The sequence below is a fragment of the Fusarium phalaenopsidis genome (genome assembly GCF_050370095.1).
Source record: "Fusarium phalaenopsidis strain FUZ10S chromosome Unknown contig_32332, whole genome shotgun sequence".
Classification (NCBI taxonomy): Eukaryota; Fungi; Ascomycota; class Sordariomycetes; order Hypocreales; family Nectriaceae; genus Fusarium; species Fusarium phalaenopsidis.
In genome coordinates, this window is record NW_028145391.1 from 3,152,055 (window position 1) to 3,170,455 (window position 18,401).

Consider the following 18,401-nt stretch of genomic DNA (forward strand, 5'->3'; position numbering starts at 1 on the left):
CCACCGCGCGGCGCATGGGGAAAAAAGTAAGAATTGAGATGGAATCATAAGTGACATGTTCGATACGTCTACGGTAATTCTGTTTAACGGTTGCGTACGGGTTAATCTGTGCTGAAGATATCATGCAAAACATGCCCATATGTATAACAGTCTTCGTTTCGAAAGCTTGTTTCATGACCAAGGTTCTGCAGATGCAGCATGTGCCTCATGAATCCCATGCCTTGGAACTTCTGTTTCAAGTAGGACCTACTAACAGGTCATCGTCAGAGCCCAGTTTTGAACAGCACGGCAAACAGGATCATTGTCCTAGTGGACAAACCCCAAGGCGCACATCATCAGTCCTAATGTGCACTATATGGAATCCAATTCTTTGCGCGCGTAAGCATGGCGGCAGTGCCATCTGACCAGGCAAAGCCTCCCTTTGTGGCGACACATTTAACATCCGTCTGCTACGTTGCTTGCTATTCACCTCTGATCCGCAGCACCAGCGTCTCAAAGACGGGCTTACAAGTAACGGTCCGTGCCGGACAATGAAGAGAGGAAACATCACCAAGACGAGAAGAGAAGGCTGCGGCATATATCGGCTGAAACACCTCCTTGAGAAAGGGGAGAGACAAGCAGACAGAAAAAAAAAAAGCCGCCTGATCATATCACAGCCTTTGTGGCCGAACGAACCCTGCTACAGTGCAGATACTCGTACGTCGTGTCGTCCACCCGTCAACCAAAGGAGCTACGCCGCCGCTACAAGCTCCCCCCGCCAGCCAACAACCCAGCCTGATCGACGACCCAAGGTAACGCAAGAGCGGTCTAAGCTCCCTGGGCTGGGTACAGTACAGTGCCTAGGCCTGGTACCTTATGGAAGGTTTGGGCATTGGCTCTGGAGCATTGGGCTTTCTCTTCCCACCTCCCCCCTGCCTGTCTGCCTCGCCTTTTCCCTCTACAGACTCTCCTCCCTCTGTCCTCTACTGACAGGATCACCAGGGGAAAAGCATTGCTAGGGAGAAGCGACTGGACTCGAGAGCCATTGCTTGCTTGTCTCGCTGAGGGGATCCATACCTACCTCTACCTGCCGCGAGTGGTACCTAAGGCTAGCTTACCGCCCGCTATCCATCGCTGCCGCATGCAAAACACACACAAAAACCCCGCCAAACGCCCAAAGCCTCGTTTAACCCCCTCCCCCGAACCTCGACCTCGTCACTGACGACATCTCCCACCACACCACCCTTTGATCCTCCTCTCTCCTCCTGACTCTTCCTACTCCTAACCCGCCAGCTTCTGCTGCTGCTTCATACAAGCGACAGAAGCCCGCCGGCCGAAGGCCACGCACACGCACGCACCCGGTACCTCTCCGCCTGTGCTGCTGTGCTCGGTACCCAACCACGCGAGACGTCAGCTGTCGATCCCGTCGTCTCGCCGTTCCTCCTGGGCAAAACCTGTCGACCGTCCCTCGCCCGCCGCATCTAAGGCGTCGCCGAGGTTGCGTATACCGGCTCGTCTTGACGGCTTTCGCCTCCGTCCCCTTCCTCCCTCATCTTTCCCCGTCCCGCGCGAACGCATCGCGCACCCACGACCGCCATGAACGACGAGGAAGCAATTCAGAATATCTACAAGAAGATCGAGAGGGAAAAGGCCCTCATCAACGCCGCCAATGCGATGAGGGCCCAGACCAACAACGAGGCAGTCCGCTCCCGCCTCGACTCTCAGATGCGCGATGGCCGCCGAAACCTCAAGTTCTTCGAGGAGAAGCTGCAAGACATCCAGCAGCGACGTATTGGCCAGGGCGTCGAAGGCATGTCTTTGGATGATGCCGGCGACGACGCTCCAGCACCCCCTCCCAAGGATGGTTCAGGCAACTGGGCGGGAGAGAGGGGTTCCTACGGCTCTGGCTCGGGGCAATACGGTGGCGGTCACTCTGATCTGATGCCTCCGCGCCATCCTTATGCCACTCCAGGGCCTGGCTCTGGTATCCCGAAGGCACGACCAAACTTTAATAGGCTAGGTTTGTGATGGCCTCGCTCTTATCTGGCTACCCTGCGCAGAACTAACACGGGACAGATTTGATCAAATATGACACACCGCACTTGGGACCCCGCATCCAGCTCATGCTATCGCAGATTCAGTTCAAGCTCAATGTTGAGGAGCAGTATCTGAAGGGTATTGAAAAGATGGTGCAACTCTACGGCATGGAGGGCGACCGGAAGAGCAAGGCCGATGCCGCTGCTAGGAAAGTTGAGAGCAAGCAGAAGATAGTATTGCTGAAGCAGGCGCTCAAGAGATACGAAGAGCTGCACATCGACATGGACACTGCGGATGCCCAGGATGGTGAGCTTGCCTCTTGTCTCGACTAGTGTTACATACTAACATGAACTAGACGACTCGATCAACACACCTAACCTCAGGAAGCCCCTCTCTGGAAGTCTGTCGATCCGAGTTCTTGCCGTCAAAGATGTTGATCACGCTCCTACTGGAAGATTTACGCGAGGACCCGAGACTTTCGTCGCTGTCAAGGTTGAAGACACCGTCATGGCTCGAACCAGGGCCTCGCGAAACGATCGCTGGGAGGCTGAATATCACACCATCGAGGTGGACAAGGCTAACGAGATCGAACTGACCGTCTACGACAAGCCCAGTGAGCACCCAATGCCCATCGCCATGCTTTGGGTTCGAATTTCAGACATCATTGAGGAGATGCGCCGCAAGAGGATCGAGGCCGAGATGAACAGCTCCGGTTGGGTGTCTGCGGACAGGATGGGCAGCGCTTCTGCCCCTTCGCAATTCCCAATGAGCCCATCTCAGGGCTCCTTTGGAGGATCCCCTACATCGCCCGACGGCCCTCAGCAGGGCAACGAGCAGGGCGGCGCATACGGAACACCCGGTCCTCAACCTCAAGTCAACACAGGACCTATCGAAGGGTGGTTCAACCTCGAGCCCACAGGACAGATTCAGCTTCAAATGAGTTTCAACAAGAGCGACAGGCGCCCTGTCGACCTTGGTCTTGGACGAAAGGGTGCCGTCCGTCAGCGCAAGGAGGAGGTTCACGAGATGTACGGCCACAAGTTTGTGCAGCACCAGTTCTACAACATCATGCGCTGCGCTCTCTGCGGAGATTTCCTCAAGTACTCGACCGGCATGCAGTGCGAGGACTGCAAGTACACTTGCCATACCAAGTGTTATTCTAGCGTGGTCACAAAGTGCATTAGCAAGAGCAATGCTGAGACTGACCCCGACGAGGAGAAGATCAACCACCGTATTCCTCACCGGTTTACGCCTTTCTCGAATATGACTGCAAACTGGTGCTGTCACTGCGGTTACATCCTGCCCTTTGGAAAGAAGAATTGTCGAAAGTGTTCTGGTAAGTTCATAATCTTGCTCATTCACTTTGGACGGGACTAATGCTGCCTAGAATGTGGCCTTACCTGCCACGCTCAGTGTGTTCACCTTGTTCCAGACTTCTGCGGAATGTCCATGGCCGTGGCCAACCAGATCTTGGACGGTATCAGGACTCAAAAGCAGAGGCAGGCCAAGGTTTCGTCACTCACCGAGAAGACTCTCCGGCCTGGAAAGACGAGCCCGACTAGCACTCACTCCGCAGCACCTTCGTACTCGAGCTCCAGTGTTCCCAGTTATGCACCCGGGCCAGCGTCCCCTGAGGCGACTGAGGCAGCGAAGCTCATGTATAACCAGCCTCAAGGGCAGAGACCACACCCCGATCGAACATCCTCCAGCTCAGCGGCGACCGCAGCTGCCAGTGCAGCCATGTCTGGCACCCCCGGCGGTGCTCAACGGCAACAGTCGGACTACGGACGTTACAGCGGTGGCTATGATCAACAGGAGGATGCGTACGGTCAAGCAAGTCAACCAGGTGCTGGACAGCAGCGCAAGTACAACCCTGCAGACTATGCCAATGTCAACCCTGGCTATGGAGGACAGGCTCCTCAGCAGGCTCAACGACCTGTGCAGCCGCAGCAGTATCCTCAGCAGCCACCTCCTCAACAGCCGCTGCCCCCGGTGCCGCAACAACAGCCGCAACAGCAACAGCCCTCTTACCAACAACAGCCACAGGTGCCTCCGCACAAGCCCCAGGCGGAACCCATGTCTCCCTCTCAGGGATCCGTTTCTGGCGGACAGCGAATGCAGCTACCTCTTGCTACCGATCCTGGCACTGGCCAGCGTATTGGTCTTGATCACTTCAACTTCCTTGCTGTGCTGGGTAAGGGTAACTTCGGAAAGGTCATGTTGGCTGAAACCAAGAGGTCTCGAAAGCTTTATGCTATCAAGGTGCTCAAGAAGGAGTTTATTATTGAGAACGACGAAGTTGAGAGCATCCGATCCGAGAAGCGAGTGTTCCTGGTGGCCAACAGGGGACGACACCCCTTCCTTACCAACCTGCACGCTTGTTTCCAGACTGAAACCCGTGTCTACTTCGTCATGGAGTACGTCAGTGGTGGTGATCTGATGCTTCACATCCAGCGTGGACAATTCGGTACCAAGCGTGCGCAATTCTACGCTGCCGAGGTTTGCTTGGCGCTCAAGTACTTCCACGAGAACGGTGTCATCTACCGTGATCTGAAGCTTGACAACATTCTCTTGTCGCTCGACGGCCATGTCAAGATTGGTGATTATGGTCTTTGCAAGGAGGATATGTGGTATGGTTCGACAACAAGTACCTTCTGTGGTACTCCCGAATTCATGGCTCCCGAGGTATGTGCTGATGCTGACTGAACGTGGCGATTTCTCTAACTTTGAACTAGATTCTGCTTGACAAGAAGTACGGACGCTCCGTCGATTGGTGGGCGTTTGGTGTCTTGATCTACCAGATGCTTCTTCAGCAATCCCCCTTCCGTGGCGAGGATGAGGACGAAATCTACGATGCTATCCTTGCTGATGAGCCTCTGTACCCGATCCACATGCCAAGGGACTCGGTCTCGATTCTTCAGAAGCTGCTCACTCGTGAGCCGGATCAGCGACTCGGAAGCGGCCCGACCGACGCACAGGAGGTGATGAGCCAGCCCTTCTTCCGTAACATCAACTGGGACGACATCTACCACAAGCGGGTGCAGCCTCCTTTCATGCCATCTATCAAGAACCCAACGGATACCAGCAACTTCGATTCTGAGTTTACCAGTGTTACCCCCGTTTTGACCCCAGTTCAGTCTGGTAAGTTTGTCTTGGCCCTCTTGAAGTCCCATGCTAACATCCACTCTAGTCTTGTCCCAGGCTATGCAGGAGGAGTTCCGTGGCTTCTCTTACACTGCCGACTTTGATTAAACGACTGCACACGAGATTGACGATTTTGCAATTCTTTGTTGACATGATGGCGCCGCGGTGAGGAATTGTCTTGCCTATCGGATACCCAGGCGTGATGGTTAGATGGACCGGACACCGCGGGCAGGTGATGTCGGTGCAGCGAGCTCGGGGAGAGCGTCTCGAGGCGCTTCTATTGTTTGCTGTTTGGTTGGTTGTAGGTGATTTGTTGTCACGGAAAGAGGTTGAAGAAAAAAACAGGATGGTCAAGTCGTAGTTAAAGCCATGTCAAGGGCCAGAGTGGCAGACAGCGGACAGCAATGGGAGAAACAGCGTGTCTGCTTAATAGAAGCGAGAAGTAACGAGGCTCTTGGAAACAAGCCGAAGGGTAGCTAGTAGTAGTATGGTATACTCTTGTTTTTATAGATCACAATAGTGGTTGTCATGCTGCGTGTGGGTAGTCTCGATAATCAGTAACGTGATACGCGGCCAAGCATAACTGCGGTTCAGACCAAAGGTCGGACCTTTCAGGGCCTTTTCTTTCTTGTTCTATTAAACGATAGTTATCGGGCACTGAGATATCATTCAACCCGGCTCAACTCGTGGTTGGTTGGCAATAGCTCAGGCAACCATTGTAGGTCTACAACACAACCACTTTGTTCAGGGTTTCAATGGACGACACAACATCATGATTTCAAACTTTTGGCATTTTTTTGTTCCTATTTATACCCGTTCTCTTTCTACATTGCCTCTATCCCATCTAAGAAGTGTACTGCTTCTGGAGCAGCTTGGCAATCGTGTTGAGTCTGACTTGATGTTAGTATTATCACTTTACAGATAAAAACAGATGACTTACTGAATGTTGCTGGTACCCTCGTAGATGGCACCGATCTTGCTGTCACGGAAGTACTTCTCGGCAAGACCCTCACGCACGAAGCCCATGCCGCCCATCCACTCAACGGCGAGACCGCTGACACGGCCGGCGACCTGGGAGGCGTAGAGCTTGGCCATGGCGGCGTCCTTGACAAAATCCTCGCCGGCCTCCTTCTTGCGAGCGGCGTTGTAGACAAGGGCGCGGGCGGCGGCGATCTCGGTGTAAGACTGGGCGATCTGGTGCTGCATGCCCTGGAATTCACCGACGAGCTGGCCGAACTGCTTGCGGTCGTTCCAGACATAGCGAGCAGCGTTCTCAAAGGCACCGAGGGCCAGACCAGTCATCTGGGCGGCGATACCAATGCGACCCTCGTTGAGCAGGCTGATGGCGTACTTGTAACCGTGGCCGCGCTCACCAAGGAGGTTCTCCTTGGGCACGACGACGTCGTCGAGGTTGATGACGCAGGTGCTCGAGGCGCGGATACCCAGCTTCTTCTCCTTCTTGGCGATGGAGAAGCCAGGGGTGCCCTTCTCGACCAGGAAGGCGGTGATGCCCTTGTAGCCCTTGCTGGGGTCGAGGTTGGCAAAGACGATGAAGAGGCCTGACTCCATCGAGTTTGTGATCCACATCTTGCCGCCGTTGATCTTGAAGCCGTCAGCCGTCTCGGTGGCCTTGGTGGCCAGCGCGAAAGCGTCGGAGCCAGAGACGGGCTCGGAGAGACAGAAGGAGGCGACCGTGTTGGTCGCGAGGCGGGGGAGCCACTTCTTCTTCAAGGCCGGGGAACCGTAGTTGATGATGGCAGTGTTGCACAGGGTGTTGTGCACATCGACAAGGACAGACACGGAGGGATCAGCGCGGGCGAGCTCCTCGATACCGATAATGGCAGAGGTAAAGTTCATGCCAGCACCACCATACTCCTCGGGAATCTCAACACCCATGAGACCCTGCTCGAACAGCTGCTCAACAATAGCAGGGTCCATCTCCTCAGCCTCGTCCATCTCGCGAGCCTTGGGGAGGATAACATCGGTGGCGAACTTGGAGACGGTGTCGGCCATGGCGGCCTCGACCTCTGAGAGGTGCGAGATGGGCGTGGGGGGGATCTCGGAGATGTCGATGTGGTCATTGCGACGGGGGGCTGTGGTGGACAGAGGTCGGGCAACGTTGCTAGAGGATGTAGGTGAGCAATTGGCCTAGACAATTGGGTTTGTGGTTCTGCTTACGGGCTTATCCTCGTCATGCAACGGGGAGCGGTGGCGACGCGCTGTGTAAGACCTCGTCCTCCCCTCAGGGCAGGGCGCAAGACCCGAGTAAACGACGACATGGCGAAGATTGGGGTATCAAACGAAGAATTCGAGAGAGAAGGGCAAGGTTAAAGAATTCCAACAGGAGGGTCGGAATTAAAAAGGGAAAGATCGGAGGAAGAAGGGGAGGTCTGATCGCCGAGATATCGAGGTGGAGGAGAGACAATCACAAGCCACGAGAGGACAAGACAAGCCGGAACAGAGACAGCTTCCTTCAATCGAGGTATGTAAAGGAAAGAGAAAATGAATTGACGACGAGAAATCAGCTTCCCCCCCCCCCCCTTTCTCTTACCCCCCCATATATCCTTAACCAAAAGAACGCAGCCACACTACATGCCTACCCGCGGGCGTCTCACGGCTGAGGCGGTTCAAGAGCTGGTTCTTCTCGGCCTTGGGCAGCCGAGGATAACCACCCAAATAGTCGAGGTCATTCGGCATTACACCGGCATTAAAAACATTTCGGGGACCCGATGGCCGGTAGCTGTTGACAGAATGCGGGCGGTGCGGGGAGGATGAAAGGTTCCGTGGATTAACCGGTGACGTCAGGTGGGGCCCCAAATCCCAGATGCCGGGGTAACATGTGATCTGACCGGAGGCCGGAGGACGGAGGATGATGGGTTCCGATGAGGCTCGTCACGTGATTCAATTGAGAGAGGCTGAGATTTTGATATGGCTTCATCGGAGCTTGGTGGTGTAGGAAAGAGGACAGGTTGGAATTGGATCAATTCAACCCACGACAAGCCCCCGTCCGACCCGATACCATCCGTCACAATGGTCGGCTCCATCCTACGCCAGTTCTTCTCCCCGGCCACCCGCCGGCCCCTCGCCTCGGCCGTCATCTCAACACCAAGCCGCCTCCTCAACACCCCCCGATCCTTCACCACCTCTGCGCCCCGCGCATTCGCCCCTACACCTGCTCGCCCCGCAACGCTGAACCAGGTCCTCCGCGGAATTCGAAAGGGAAAGCGCGCCCGTCACGCCGTTTCCCCTGCCTTGTCTAACACGCACTGCCCGGCCCTCAAGGGCGTGTGCCTCCGTGTGGGTGTCGTCCGACCCAAGAAGCCCAACTCTGGCGAGCGCAAGACTGCTCGTATTAAGCTCTCCACCGGCGCCCTGATTACTGCCTACATTCCCGGTGAGGGACACAACATTCAGCAGCACAGTGTCGTTCTTGTGAGAGGTGGCCGAGCGCAGGATTGTCCCGGTGTGCGATACCGTCTCGTGCGAGGAGCTCTGGATCTGGTATGTTTCAAAGATGTTGGACCTTGAAAACGGGGTCCGGGGTTGCAAATGGGAATCAAGTACTAACAATTTCCCAGGGTGGTGTTGCCAGCCGAACAACAAGTCGAAGCAAGTTTGGTACCAAGAAGCCGAAGAAGGCCACAGTTGGTTAAGGAGCAATTGGGAAAACGATTTGTCTGAATATATCGCCGAGATGACTTGAGATGGCGCAATGATGGGTCAAGGCCGTCATGATAGAACCTGGCTACGGCCATGTATCGATATTGTACATTATTTTAAGCAAGTTCAGCAGCCATGCATGCCAAAGATCCCAAACAGTCGATCGATTCATACACATCTACATGACCAAAGCTGTCCAAAGTATTTCAAACCCAGACGCCTAATTTTGTCCACGAGCGAACATCCCCAACCCCACCCATCAAGTACGGCCTAAAAATAAGGCAAACAATCTACCGAGCATTACAACCTGTATGATAAACGTACAATCCCACCGCTAATCACCTCCATGCGGTTGCTTTACTGCTGCTCCTCGTAGCCCTGGGGCTTCTCAATGCCGTTGAGCTCGTAATATCGGGAGGTGCCTAGTTGCTGTGTTAGCCAGATCATCCACACGTCACAAGTCACAAGTGCTTACAAGAATAGCCCTTCCAGTCAAAGTTCTCCTTGGGGTTGCAGTGGCAGCGGAGGTCAAGACGCTTCTGCTCACCAGTGGGGCAGTGAGTGAAGGGAACGTGGTAGTAGGCGATGTCGTTGAAGAAGTGAATCTGCTCCTTCTTGAGGAGAAGACCAGCAGCAATAGAGTGGACGGGAGCATCACCCCATCGCTCGTAGAAGAAACCACCGTCCTTGTCGAGAGACTCAAAGAAGTCGAGATAAGGCTTGCTTCGGAGCCAAGACAGGCTACCAACCTCAAAGTTGGACCACTAAAAAGGGTTAGTCTACCTATCAAGACATTTGAGACACTTCGAAACTCACGAAGTGGCACTTGTTGTAAGTGTTGCCGCCGTCGTCACTGAGGAATTTCATCGAGTTGTCCTCGGCAATGTGCTCGGGGTGGTTGGCCATGAACTTCTTGGTGCTGTCCCAGAGAGTAGGAATGGTGTCAATGTACTCGTAGAGAGAAAGAACGAAGCTGTACTTCTTGTTGTTCTCGTGCATGACACGGAAGGGGTCGTAGTGGATATCGCAGAAGAGCTTGACAGAGGGCTCAACGCGCCAGTAGTACTCGTAGTTCATCATGAGCTCCTGTCGGAAGAAGAAACCAGACTCGAATCGGCACATGTGGCGGTAGCTGACGGAATCGCCGTAGATGATCTTGCGGGCGGCCATGTCCTCACGAACCTTCTTGGCCTTCTCCTGGTCAATCCACTCGGGGAAGGACCAGTGCTCCTCAGGAATCAGGCCGTAGTGAGTCTTACCAGAGCAGAGAGAGGTGGTGACCTTCTTGAACTGATCATCGAAGGGCTTGTCGTTGAGGAAGACCCAGTCGTAGTTGTATCGTCGGTTGAAACGATCCTCGACCTGACGGATAGACTCGGCAATCTCCCAAACGTCGCTGTTTCGAGCAAGAGTGACAAAGGTGGCGTTCATGCGGGGACCAGGAGCAGTGCCCAGGAGGTTGTCCCAGCCAGGCTCACCGGGGTTCATGGCCATGGGAGCGTTGGCGAGATCCTCAGCAGGCTTAGCGGCGCCCTCGGGCTCAACGGGAGCAGCGCCCTCAGCAGCAGGCTTCTGGGCGGGAATCTCGTCCTTGGTGAGGGAGGTATCATCGTCGCCGGGAACGGGTGCGGACTCTCCTTGCGGGAAGTTGACAGAGTTGCCAGAGTTAGGGGCATTGGGAACAGCGCCAGGAGCCTGCTGGTTGCCACCAGCTGCAGGGCTTCCGGGGCCACCAGGGAAGTTTCCAACGTTGCCGGTAACGGGGATGGTCTCGTATCTCGAGTTGGAGAAAAAGTAGAACATAGTGAGCGTCTGGGTCAAGACACGTTAGCGAGTGGCGACGTAAGCCGGGCAGAGCAGGAGGCGGCCACATACAAAGAGCGCGAGCGCAATGTAGCGCACGTAGCGCGTATGACCGGCAGCCATGGTGAAGATGGATTCGACGATGCGGAACCGTCAATAAAGGAAGGGCTCGAAGAATCTGAAAAAGGTGGTGATGAAGGATGGAGAAAGGATGATCTGTCGCGATGGGAAGCGGGCGCGCACACAGGGCGAAAAAAGATTAGGAGCCAAGCAAGGCCGAGAAACTTTTGTACTAAAGGTAGCACTCAAACGAGCATCCCGTCCTCGATGGACTCTGAATGACGCCTGAAATGGTCGACCGTGCACCTGAATCAACCAAGGAAAAAAGAAATGCAAGGCCACACGATGCAGAAGATGCTCGTGATGGGGGAGAAGGAGGAATAAAGACAGTCACAAGTGAGTCGATTCGAGTCGAGACGGGAGGAATGGGGGATGAACAGAGTGTCCGGGGATGAGCAAGGAGCGGGTCTACGATCGTCAAGTCAGGTACGCGGGACTTGAAGGTACAGCGAGATACCCGCCAAGACAGGTACCTTGGGGCGGTCTGTGCTACATGAGACGTGGCCTGCCCTCCTTGGGAGTACTTGGGATCAGGTACTCTTCATCAAAAGATACCTGCGCCGTCTCCTGGCGGTACTTGAGCTGATGCCTCTGACGTTCAGGGGGTAGAGGATCTCTACTAAAATCGTGGCCGCCACAATTCGAAGCTATTGCCCGCTGGTTCCAGCTTCGTCAGAGTCCAGACGCTTAGATGGAGCAGAGCAGAGCTTCCAGTGATAGCAACCTCTTCGGCGTCTCCAGGGGGCCCGGCTGTTCTTTCGAGATAGGGGACGGGCACGGAGGCTGACAACCCAGATGCGACTCTTTTGCAAGGCCCCTCGTCTGCCAATTCGGATGGATTGCGTCCCCCTTTCATCATCAGAGGCGCCTCCTAGCTGTTATTCGAGAACTGGTGGAATGGCGGGTCCACTGCCACTCCAAGCCGCATCCCTAAGAGACTTTTGCAGCAGCAGCTTTGCTCCTTGATCCGGCAAGGCGGCTTTTCTCGATGCATCACCACCTTTTTTCTCGTATTTCTCGTCTCGAGAGGGAGCCCCCTTTTTCGTTTCCTTGGCCTTGTTTTAGGCGGACGATAAAAAAAGGTACCTTGCGTCTAGGAGCTCCGCACTCAGCCTGTAACAGCTCAATTCTCCCCACCTTCTCTGCAAGCGTCGTCTCCCTTTCTTCTGCTTACGAGGCTGTTATCGACAGGGGAGGATTGCCAGACCCCTTGTTTCAGCTTTGGTCGAAAGGTCGAGGGAGGGCAGAAGTATCGTCTGCAAATAGAAGTGCTTGATATTGAAGCTCGTTATCTTGAACTACGTGTACAAAATGGAGAGAATCACTATCTCTTCCATATCATGCAATTCCATTCCCAGGTTAGGTACAGGTCAGCAATTGCTCTTAGTCGTCATCAAACATGAGATGAGATGGCGACATGTGTATCTTTCCGTCGTAGCCGTACCTTTTGTCGCAATTTCATGAGCCCACCAGCTACTGCACGACCTCAGCTCTCCTGCGTCAAATAAACGATGGCCGGCGACTCACTCCGCGCCATAGGGCTTGACAAACCATACTATGTCTTTAGATACACTTTAGGGAGCCATGGATGGTGTTCGTCACGAGAAGATTGGAAAAGAATGGACAGCAAACTCCTCAACCGATCACCCATTTGACCACTGTGTCCTTGCTGCAGATTGACACGCACATGCAGGAAGACTTAAGAACAGGGAGATCTGTCCGTTTCTGGGAGACTCGTAGTCTAAAAACCACTCGACGATGTCATCGGCCGGCGATAATTGTTTCCAACTGTTCCTCAGAAGAAACGTAGAGGTCGAGGTAAGCTGCAAGTGGTTACAGAGCAATGCAACTTCCCAGTCGTTGCATGCAGGTTTGGGAACGCATTGCGTTCAATTGGAGCACGGTATCACGATCTAAAACAGAAATATCCTTTCCAGCTGCATCAGGGCCATGCATCATAGCAGGGTCTCACCTCTGAGCTTTGAAATCAGCGTTTTGAGGCTTACAAGCTATAACGCCCTTGCAGGCTTGCGGATGGAGCTCTTCAAAATTCCCCTCACGTGTATCCGCACGTGACTCGATCTTGCCTGCGCAGGTCCGTGCTCCGGGAACGGAATATCCCACATGTGGGGAAAGGCTTGGAGCACATCGCTGGCTCCTCGTCGCATCATCGTTGGCAGAAGAGCCTCGCCGCGCATCTCTTCTGCACCGCGCTCTCCATCAGCCGGCCTCCCGCAGCATCTTCAACCTCTCGGCGTTTGGCCAGAGCTCTGCGAACCTTATCTCATCATCGCCACCAGCTTCCTGCTATCTTTGCATGGTTGGCTAGGATACAAACCTCTTGAGCCCGACCTGTTCAAAGACATCATGATAGATTTGTGCGCGTTGGCCGACCCCGCAAGGATCTCCTTTTCTTAGTGGTGAGTACTTTTCTTTGGTCTTTTGCGTCTTGACGCTCTACCATGCGTCTGGTTATATCTGCGGTTTCGTCCGCAAAGGACTTCTGGGTGCTTCTCTGGAGCCAACCTTCCTGGACGATCAACGACATTTCGCCAAAGGGACTGTGGATGGGGCGAACGTGGAAATGGTGGTCATCACTTCGCCAGGACAGCAGCAAGGCTTGTCGACATGGACGACTCCGAGGACGACTTGGCTGTGCCCAGATCACCTATGTACAATGTGCGCGACAAATCCAGTAGAGGGGCCACATAGGAATGAACGTTGGTTCTGGGATATCGAAATCCGAAACTTGGCAACACATCCTTTAATTCTTCCGAAGGACCACGATCTCTGTCGTCCGTCAGGCAGGGGAGTGCTGGAGGACAGCTTGGGCGGGGCTCGAAACTCAGGGCTGCTAAAAGTTACTTAACCTGGCCTTCAGACACAATACTAATTTCTTCCTAGCACAATCACCGTTCACTCCTTTACTTTCGAATCTGATAACCAACATGTCATTCTTCGGTTTCGACGCAACCGGTCGCCATAACACGGCGGCGCCTGGCTTCTCCCAGGCCCACGACCCCTTTGCAGGGTTATCGGGCAGGGATGGAGACGGCGACGATGCTCTCGACTTTGAGGATACCTATGATGGTCTTGGAGATCAGCTTGAGGAAACCGGCGATGCGTTCAATGACGATACTTTTGGAGATAGTGGCCCTGCAGTAGGAAAGAGTGTGGGCAAGGATTTCGACTTTTTCGGCCAGACAGCCAAGGTTGCCGGTGCTATTGAGGAAGAACATCTCCGATTCCATCGCCAGGGACCCGCGATCAAGACCACCCCGGCAGTTCCTCAGTATGGCGCCGCCGATATGCACTCGTACTACTCCAACCAGCCCATCCAACAGCCTGTACGCTCTGGCTATGAAAAGTACCGAGACCCCGAACCGCTTCCCGATCTCCACGTCGACAGAAGTATCTGGGGCATTGGGCCAGTCAAGCCCGCCAAGCAGGCTTCTCCCGCTCCTCCTGTTCAATCTATTCCGTCCGCTTCTAGTCGCAAGGTCATGAGTCTGGAGGAGGTTGAGGCTGCTATGCGAGCTCAGCCCAAGAAACCGACCCCTCAGCCTCCTGTCGCGGAGCTGGCTTATCAGCAGCCTCCTCCTGGATATCCTGTTCAGCAGCAACCTCCCCAGCAGCATGGACATGGCCACCCAGTGACTATCTTGCAACGACCTCAGAGCATCCAGCCGAAGCCCACGCCGCCAGCCCAAGGCCTTCAGGCAACTCCTGTTCAACAGCACCAGCTCCCGGTCCAGCCTACCCAGATCCTGCAGAACCCTAACCGCTCTACTCCCGATGCGCGGGCGGCGCCTCATGGCCACCAGGCCAAGCACTCCCATGGCGCTACCCCTAGTCTTGCTCAATTGCAAGCGCATCCTCAGATGATGCAGATGTCGGAGGAAGAGAAGGCAGCCTTTTTGGATCAAGAGACAAAGAGGGCCAAGCGTAACCACAAGATTTGGCTTCTCTCCAAGGACAATGGCTTGATGACTCCGCAAGACAAGAACTTCATCACCCGCATCCAGCTCCAACAGCTCGTTGCCGCCACCGGCAACCCAGTTGATGGCTCAGATGCGTCCATTGCCGAGGATTTCTACTATCAGGTTTACAGCCACATCCGAGCCGGCCAGCGCCAGAACCCCAGCCAGCCTCTCAGCAACTTTGCCCAGACATACCTGTACCAGACTGGCAGCCGCCAGGGTGGCATGCGACGACATGGCCGACCTGCTGAGAACCACTTCCAGCGAATGGAACAGCAGGTCCAGCGTGCTGTTGAGGCTGCCAAGAACAAGCCTAAGAACCCCCAGCTTGTCATCGCCGGCAGTCTGGGAAAGATTTCCTTCAGCAACGCAAAGACGCCCAAGCCTCTCCTTAACATCAAGCGAACCGAGAGCGACCACCAGCGTCCAAGCAGCGGAAAGAAGGGCTCCAGTCTTGACCGAAAGACGATTCTGCGCAACGTGGAGAAGGTGTACCAGACCCTCATGCAGATTGAGGACCATGTTCGACTTATTCCACCTCCAATGACAAGCCCCGACGAGGAACTGGAGAACAAGCACAAGGAATGGGCTACAATTCTGGAGTCCTACAACGCCAAGCTCTGGGGTGAACTCAAGGTCCATGAGCCGATTGGAGTCATCGTTCCTCACCCCTTCATTGCTTTCTTGTCTTGTGCCAAGGGTGAGAAGGCCATTCCTCGAATCTTCCCTCACCTCTCTTTTGAGCAACGAACTACCATCTTGACCATGATCATCTACCACCTCGACCAGTTGGATGTTGTACAAGGCGCGGCTATCAATCCGGGTGAGGTGACTACTCTTAACGCGCGGATGCGAGAGAAGATTGAACTGTTCATCTCTACTGTGATGCCATCATTGATGCAGTACTTCAATGATACTGGTTTGGATATTGTTGATGGCGTCCTCAACCTCATTGCCACAAAGCTCAACGTGGATCTCATCGCCAGATCGAGAATCGGCGTGTCCATGTTGACACTTATTCTTAGCCGTGCCGTCCTCCTCAAGCAAACGGGCGCCGGCACTCCGGAGCAATGGGATAAATGGTATGTGAGCCCTCAAGTAGACATTTGGACTTGAGCTAACAACTATCAGGGACCGCACTTTTGAGACCTTGTTTAGCAGACTTGAGCCTTCGTTGCCTCACATCTTCCCCGGTAGTGTCAACACCGGAGAGGACGTCTATGTGTGGCAACTTCTTGCAGCCATGGGCGTCAGCGCGTCTCACGACCAACAGACTCGCCTTGTCTTGGCTGTCAAGGACCGCGTCCTCGACACGGTTACTGTTTCAAAGACGCTGCCTCCGGCTATGGCGGCCGAGCGGCTGAACAGCGTCAACCTGTTTATGCGTTCCATCGGGTTGGATGTTGAGCTTCTCCAGTAAACAGACGTTTGATATTGCACGCAGTCGATGGTGATTCTTGGGGTTTCTGGGCTGGCATTTGGGAGCACTAGGGAGAACCGGGATAATGCGTGGTGCACAACAAAAAAGAGAATCAAGTTTACGGGTTGATGGAGGAGAATATTGGGAACGACGCATCGCGGTTGGCATTGCATGATGGGTGTATCAAATATCAAAGCGTAGAGTGCTCAGCTCAGCGCACTCTTGTGTTACCGGCATAGGTTACCATGTCGGACAACTGACTACTCATGGAGAGAGTTTGGGAGCGGGCTCTTCTCTATCGAGAATAAGTTATATAGTATTTCGAATTATACGCGTTTTTGCAAAGCGATCTGGAGGTGCTTCTGTGTTGTATCAGTGTCTCATTGCATAACCCATTCTATGAATTGCATTGTATCCTATTACGCCGTCTCATGCAACCGTGTTTCAACCATCCCCAGGGCCTCGTTGCCATTGACGGCCAGCCTAGTCAACCACCATAGCGTCCGAGGTCGCAGTATGATGTTTTGGACGCCGAGGGAGGTGCTTTGTCACTCCGCTCAGTCCCTTTGGATCGAGCTCCTGGTGATCCTCGACCAAGGCATCCTTGCTGGGTTCTTTCTAAGGTTCGCTTGGGAAGCCGGGTTTGGGCTTCTTCACTTTGAAGACAGCCTCAAAGTACTGGTCATCATCCCACTTGCGACCCAAATGGGGAACAGCATCCTCCAACGGCCGCTCCTCCTTTGCAGCAACGTCAGCCTTTGTCTCCTTGCCCTTTGCCTCCTCACCCTGGACTTCACCCTCGGTAGGACGCAGGAACAGACTCTCGTTATAGACCTCCCAGGCGGCCTCCTCGTTCTCGTCGGTGAAGCGCAGGGTGCGCCAGTTTTCGGACTGGACGGCGCGCAGGCGGTCAGCCATGGTTTCGGTAGTGACGGTATCACCGTCTCCGGTGGTCTTGACTGTCATGTGGATAGCCCGGGCAGTGGCAGCACCCGAAGACGGGCCCGCATCCTTTGAGGTGGCTTGACGATCGAGTTGAACGGCTGCGTCTATGTGGTGTAGCTGAGGACGAAGCATAACGAGGGATGAGACGGGGGTGAGATGGAGCTCCTCTGAAGTACATGTTAGAGAATGTATTGCGCAGTAAGAAATGGGGGTACTCACTCCCTTGAAAGACACCAACCATGTGTAGCTGCTTCTGAGTTTTGGGATAATGCCCACCCAGAGTCTGCGTCCTCAACACCTTGTCCTGCCGGACAGCCTCAGCCCAGTCCAAGTTATCAGCGTCCTCCTCAGCCTTCTTCCTCCCACCACGACCCTGCACACCACCAACGCCAAAGCCACCAGCCAGACCATGACTACCACCATTCTTGGCCGCCATGGAAGCCTGCAGCCCCTTTCCCCACTTGAGACCCTTCTCGCGGTCGTAGGCGACGCTGTGGTCGAGGGGCAGGTCGACCTCGACCATGCCTGCGCGCGTCTTGAGGCGGAGCTCTGTGGGCGCGGCCTGAGGGGTGTCGCTGGCGGTGTTTGGGTGCTGGAGGATGAGGAGGCGGCGGCCCAGCGGGAGGGAGGGGTTTATGAAGACGTTGTAGGTGGCCGTGACGGGGTCGTCTTCGTCATCGTCGTCTATGGTGTTTGTGGATGCTGATTGCTGGAGCTTGGGGTCGATGTCGTCGACGTCCATTGGGGTCACAGACTCGTCAGGTCGAGTAGCCATTTTATAAGATATGAGGTGTATGCGATAGTTATCAGAGTGTTAGGGAAGAAGCTTCAAGGCCTGCCGCTGCAAGCTGTCGAGGTCGAGATGAAGGGTAGCTTTGCGACAGATGCGCTGTGCTCACAGACAACCGTAGTTGTAGACTATCAACAGTCCAGCTCGCGAGGTTCAAATATGAAATTTGTCTGCTCCTTCCGTGTTCCTTGCGACAATGTTAATGAAAGGATAAATAAGAAAGAGGGTATTACGGCAATTGCTTTGTCGAGTTGGTCATCTTCAACGTTGGAGGGGCGCCAGAGAAATTTCCAAAGCTCGTCCCCCGCCAAAGTCTAGGCCTTATCTTATCGCGACATTCCATCATGAAGGGTCCCTGGGTTAGACTTGAATCTTTTTTATGGCCGTCAAGATGAATTAATCGGCAACTGCTCTCAATCTATTCAACTTTTTAACCGTTTACTTGGCTTTCAACAAGCAGAGACAAGTTGGCTTTTAGCTCTACAACATTATTCTCATCCAGTACTTGACACCATCATCGCCA

The 18,401-nt window shown here is 54.3% G+C and overlaps 6 protein-coding genes across 6 annotated transcripts; 3 read left to right on the plus strand and 3 right to left on the minus strand.

Moving 5' to 3' along the window:
- Window positions 1-1,575: 1,575 nt before the first annotated feature.
- Window positions 1,576-5,268, plus strand: LRP88_13978 (uncharacterized protein; the record flags this gene model as incomplete). The annotated part of the gene is made up of 6 exons (XM_083250331.1): window positions 1,576-1,999; window positions 2,056-2,322; window positions 2,372-3,352; window positions 3,404-4,701; window positions 4,752-5,157; window positions 5,207-5,268. The coding sequence occupies 6 exons, from the start codon at window positions 1,576-1,578 to the stop codon at window positions 5,266-5,268; spliced, it is 3,438 nt and encodes a 1,145-aa protein (XP_083094665.1).
- A 736-nt stretch (window positions 5,269-6,004) lies between these two features.
- Window positions 6,005-7,439, minus strand: LRP88_13979 (acyl-CoA dehydrogenase; the record flags this gene model as incomplete). Its single annotated transcript, XM_083250332.1, has 3 exons — window positions 6,005-6,050; window positions 6,101-7,282; window positions 7,339-7,439. The coding sequence occupies 3 exons, from the start codon at window positions 7,437-7,439 to the stop codon at window positions 6,005-6,007; spliced, it is 1,329 nt and encodes a 442-aa protein (XP_083094666.1).
- Window positions 7,440-8,190: 751 nt separating this feature from the next.
- LRP88_13980 (mitochondrial 37S ribosomal protein uS12m) lies at window positions 8,191-8,813 on the plus strand (the record flags this gene model as incomplete). The annotated part of the gene is made up of 2 exons (XM_083250333.1): window positions 8,191-8,661; window positions 8,739-8,813. The coding sequence occupies 2 exons, from the start codon at window positions 8,191-8,193 to the stop codon at window positions 8,811-8,813; spliced, it is 546 nt and encodes a 181-aa protein (XP_083094667.1).
- A 364-nt stretch (window positions 8,814-9,177) lies between these two features.
- On the minus strand, window positions 9,178-10,746 carry LRP88_13981 (nucleotide-diphospho-sugar transferase; the record flags this gene model as incomplete). Its single annotated transcript, XM_083250334.1, has 4 exons — window positions 9,178-9,242; window positions 9,296-9,584; window positions 9,637-10,632; window positions 10,696-10,746. The coding sequence occupies 4 exons, from the start codon at window positions 10,744-10,746 to the stop codon at window positions 9,178-9,180; spliced, it is 1,401 nt and encodes a 466-aa protein (XP_083094668.1).
- A 2,945-nt stretch (window positions 10,747-13,691) lies between these two features.
- LRP88_13982 (topoisomerase II-associated protein PAT1) lies at window positions 13,692-16,143 on the plus strand (the record flags this gene model as incomplete). Its single annotated transcript, XM_083250335.1, has 2 exons — window positions 13,692-15,805; window positions 15,855-16,143. 2 exons carry the CDS (start codon window positions 13,692-13,694, stop codon window positions 16,141-16,143), a joined length of 2,403 nt encoding a protein of 800 aa, XP_083094669.1.
- Window positions 16,144-16,761: 618 nt separating this feature from the next.
- Window positions 16,762-17,863, minus strand: LRP88_13983 (Sin-like protein conserved region-domain-containing protein; the record flags this gene model as incomplete). Its single annotated transcript, XM_083250336.1, has 2 exons — window positions 16,762-17,255; window positions 17,308-17,863. The coding sequence occupies 2 exons, from the start codon at window positions 17,861-17,863 to the stop codon at window positions 16,762-16,764; spliced, it is 1,050 nt and encodes a 349-aa protein (XP_083094670.1).
- Between the last annotated feature and the right edge of the window lie 538 nt (window positions 17,864-18,401).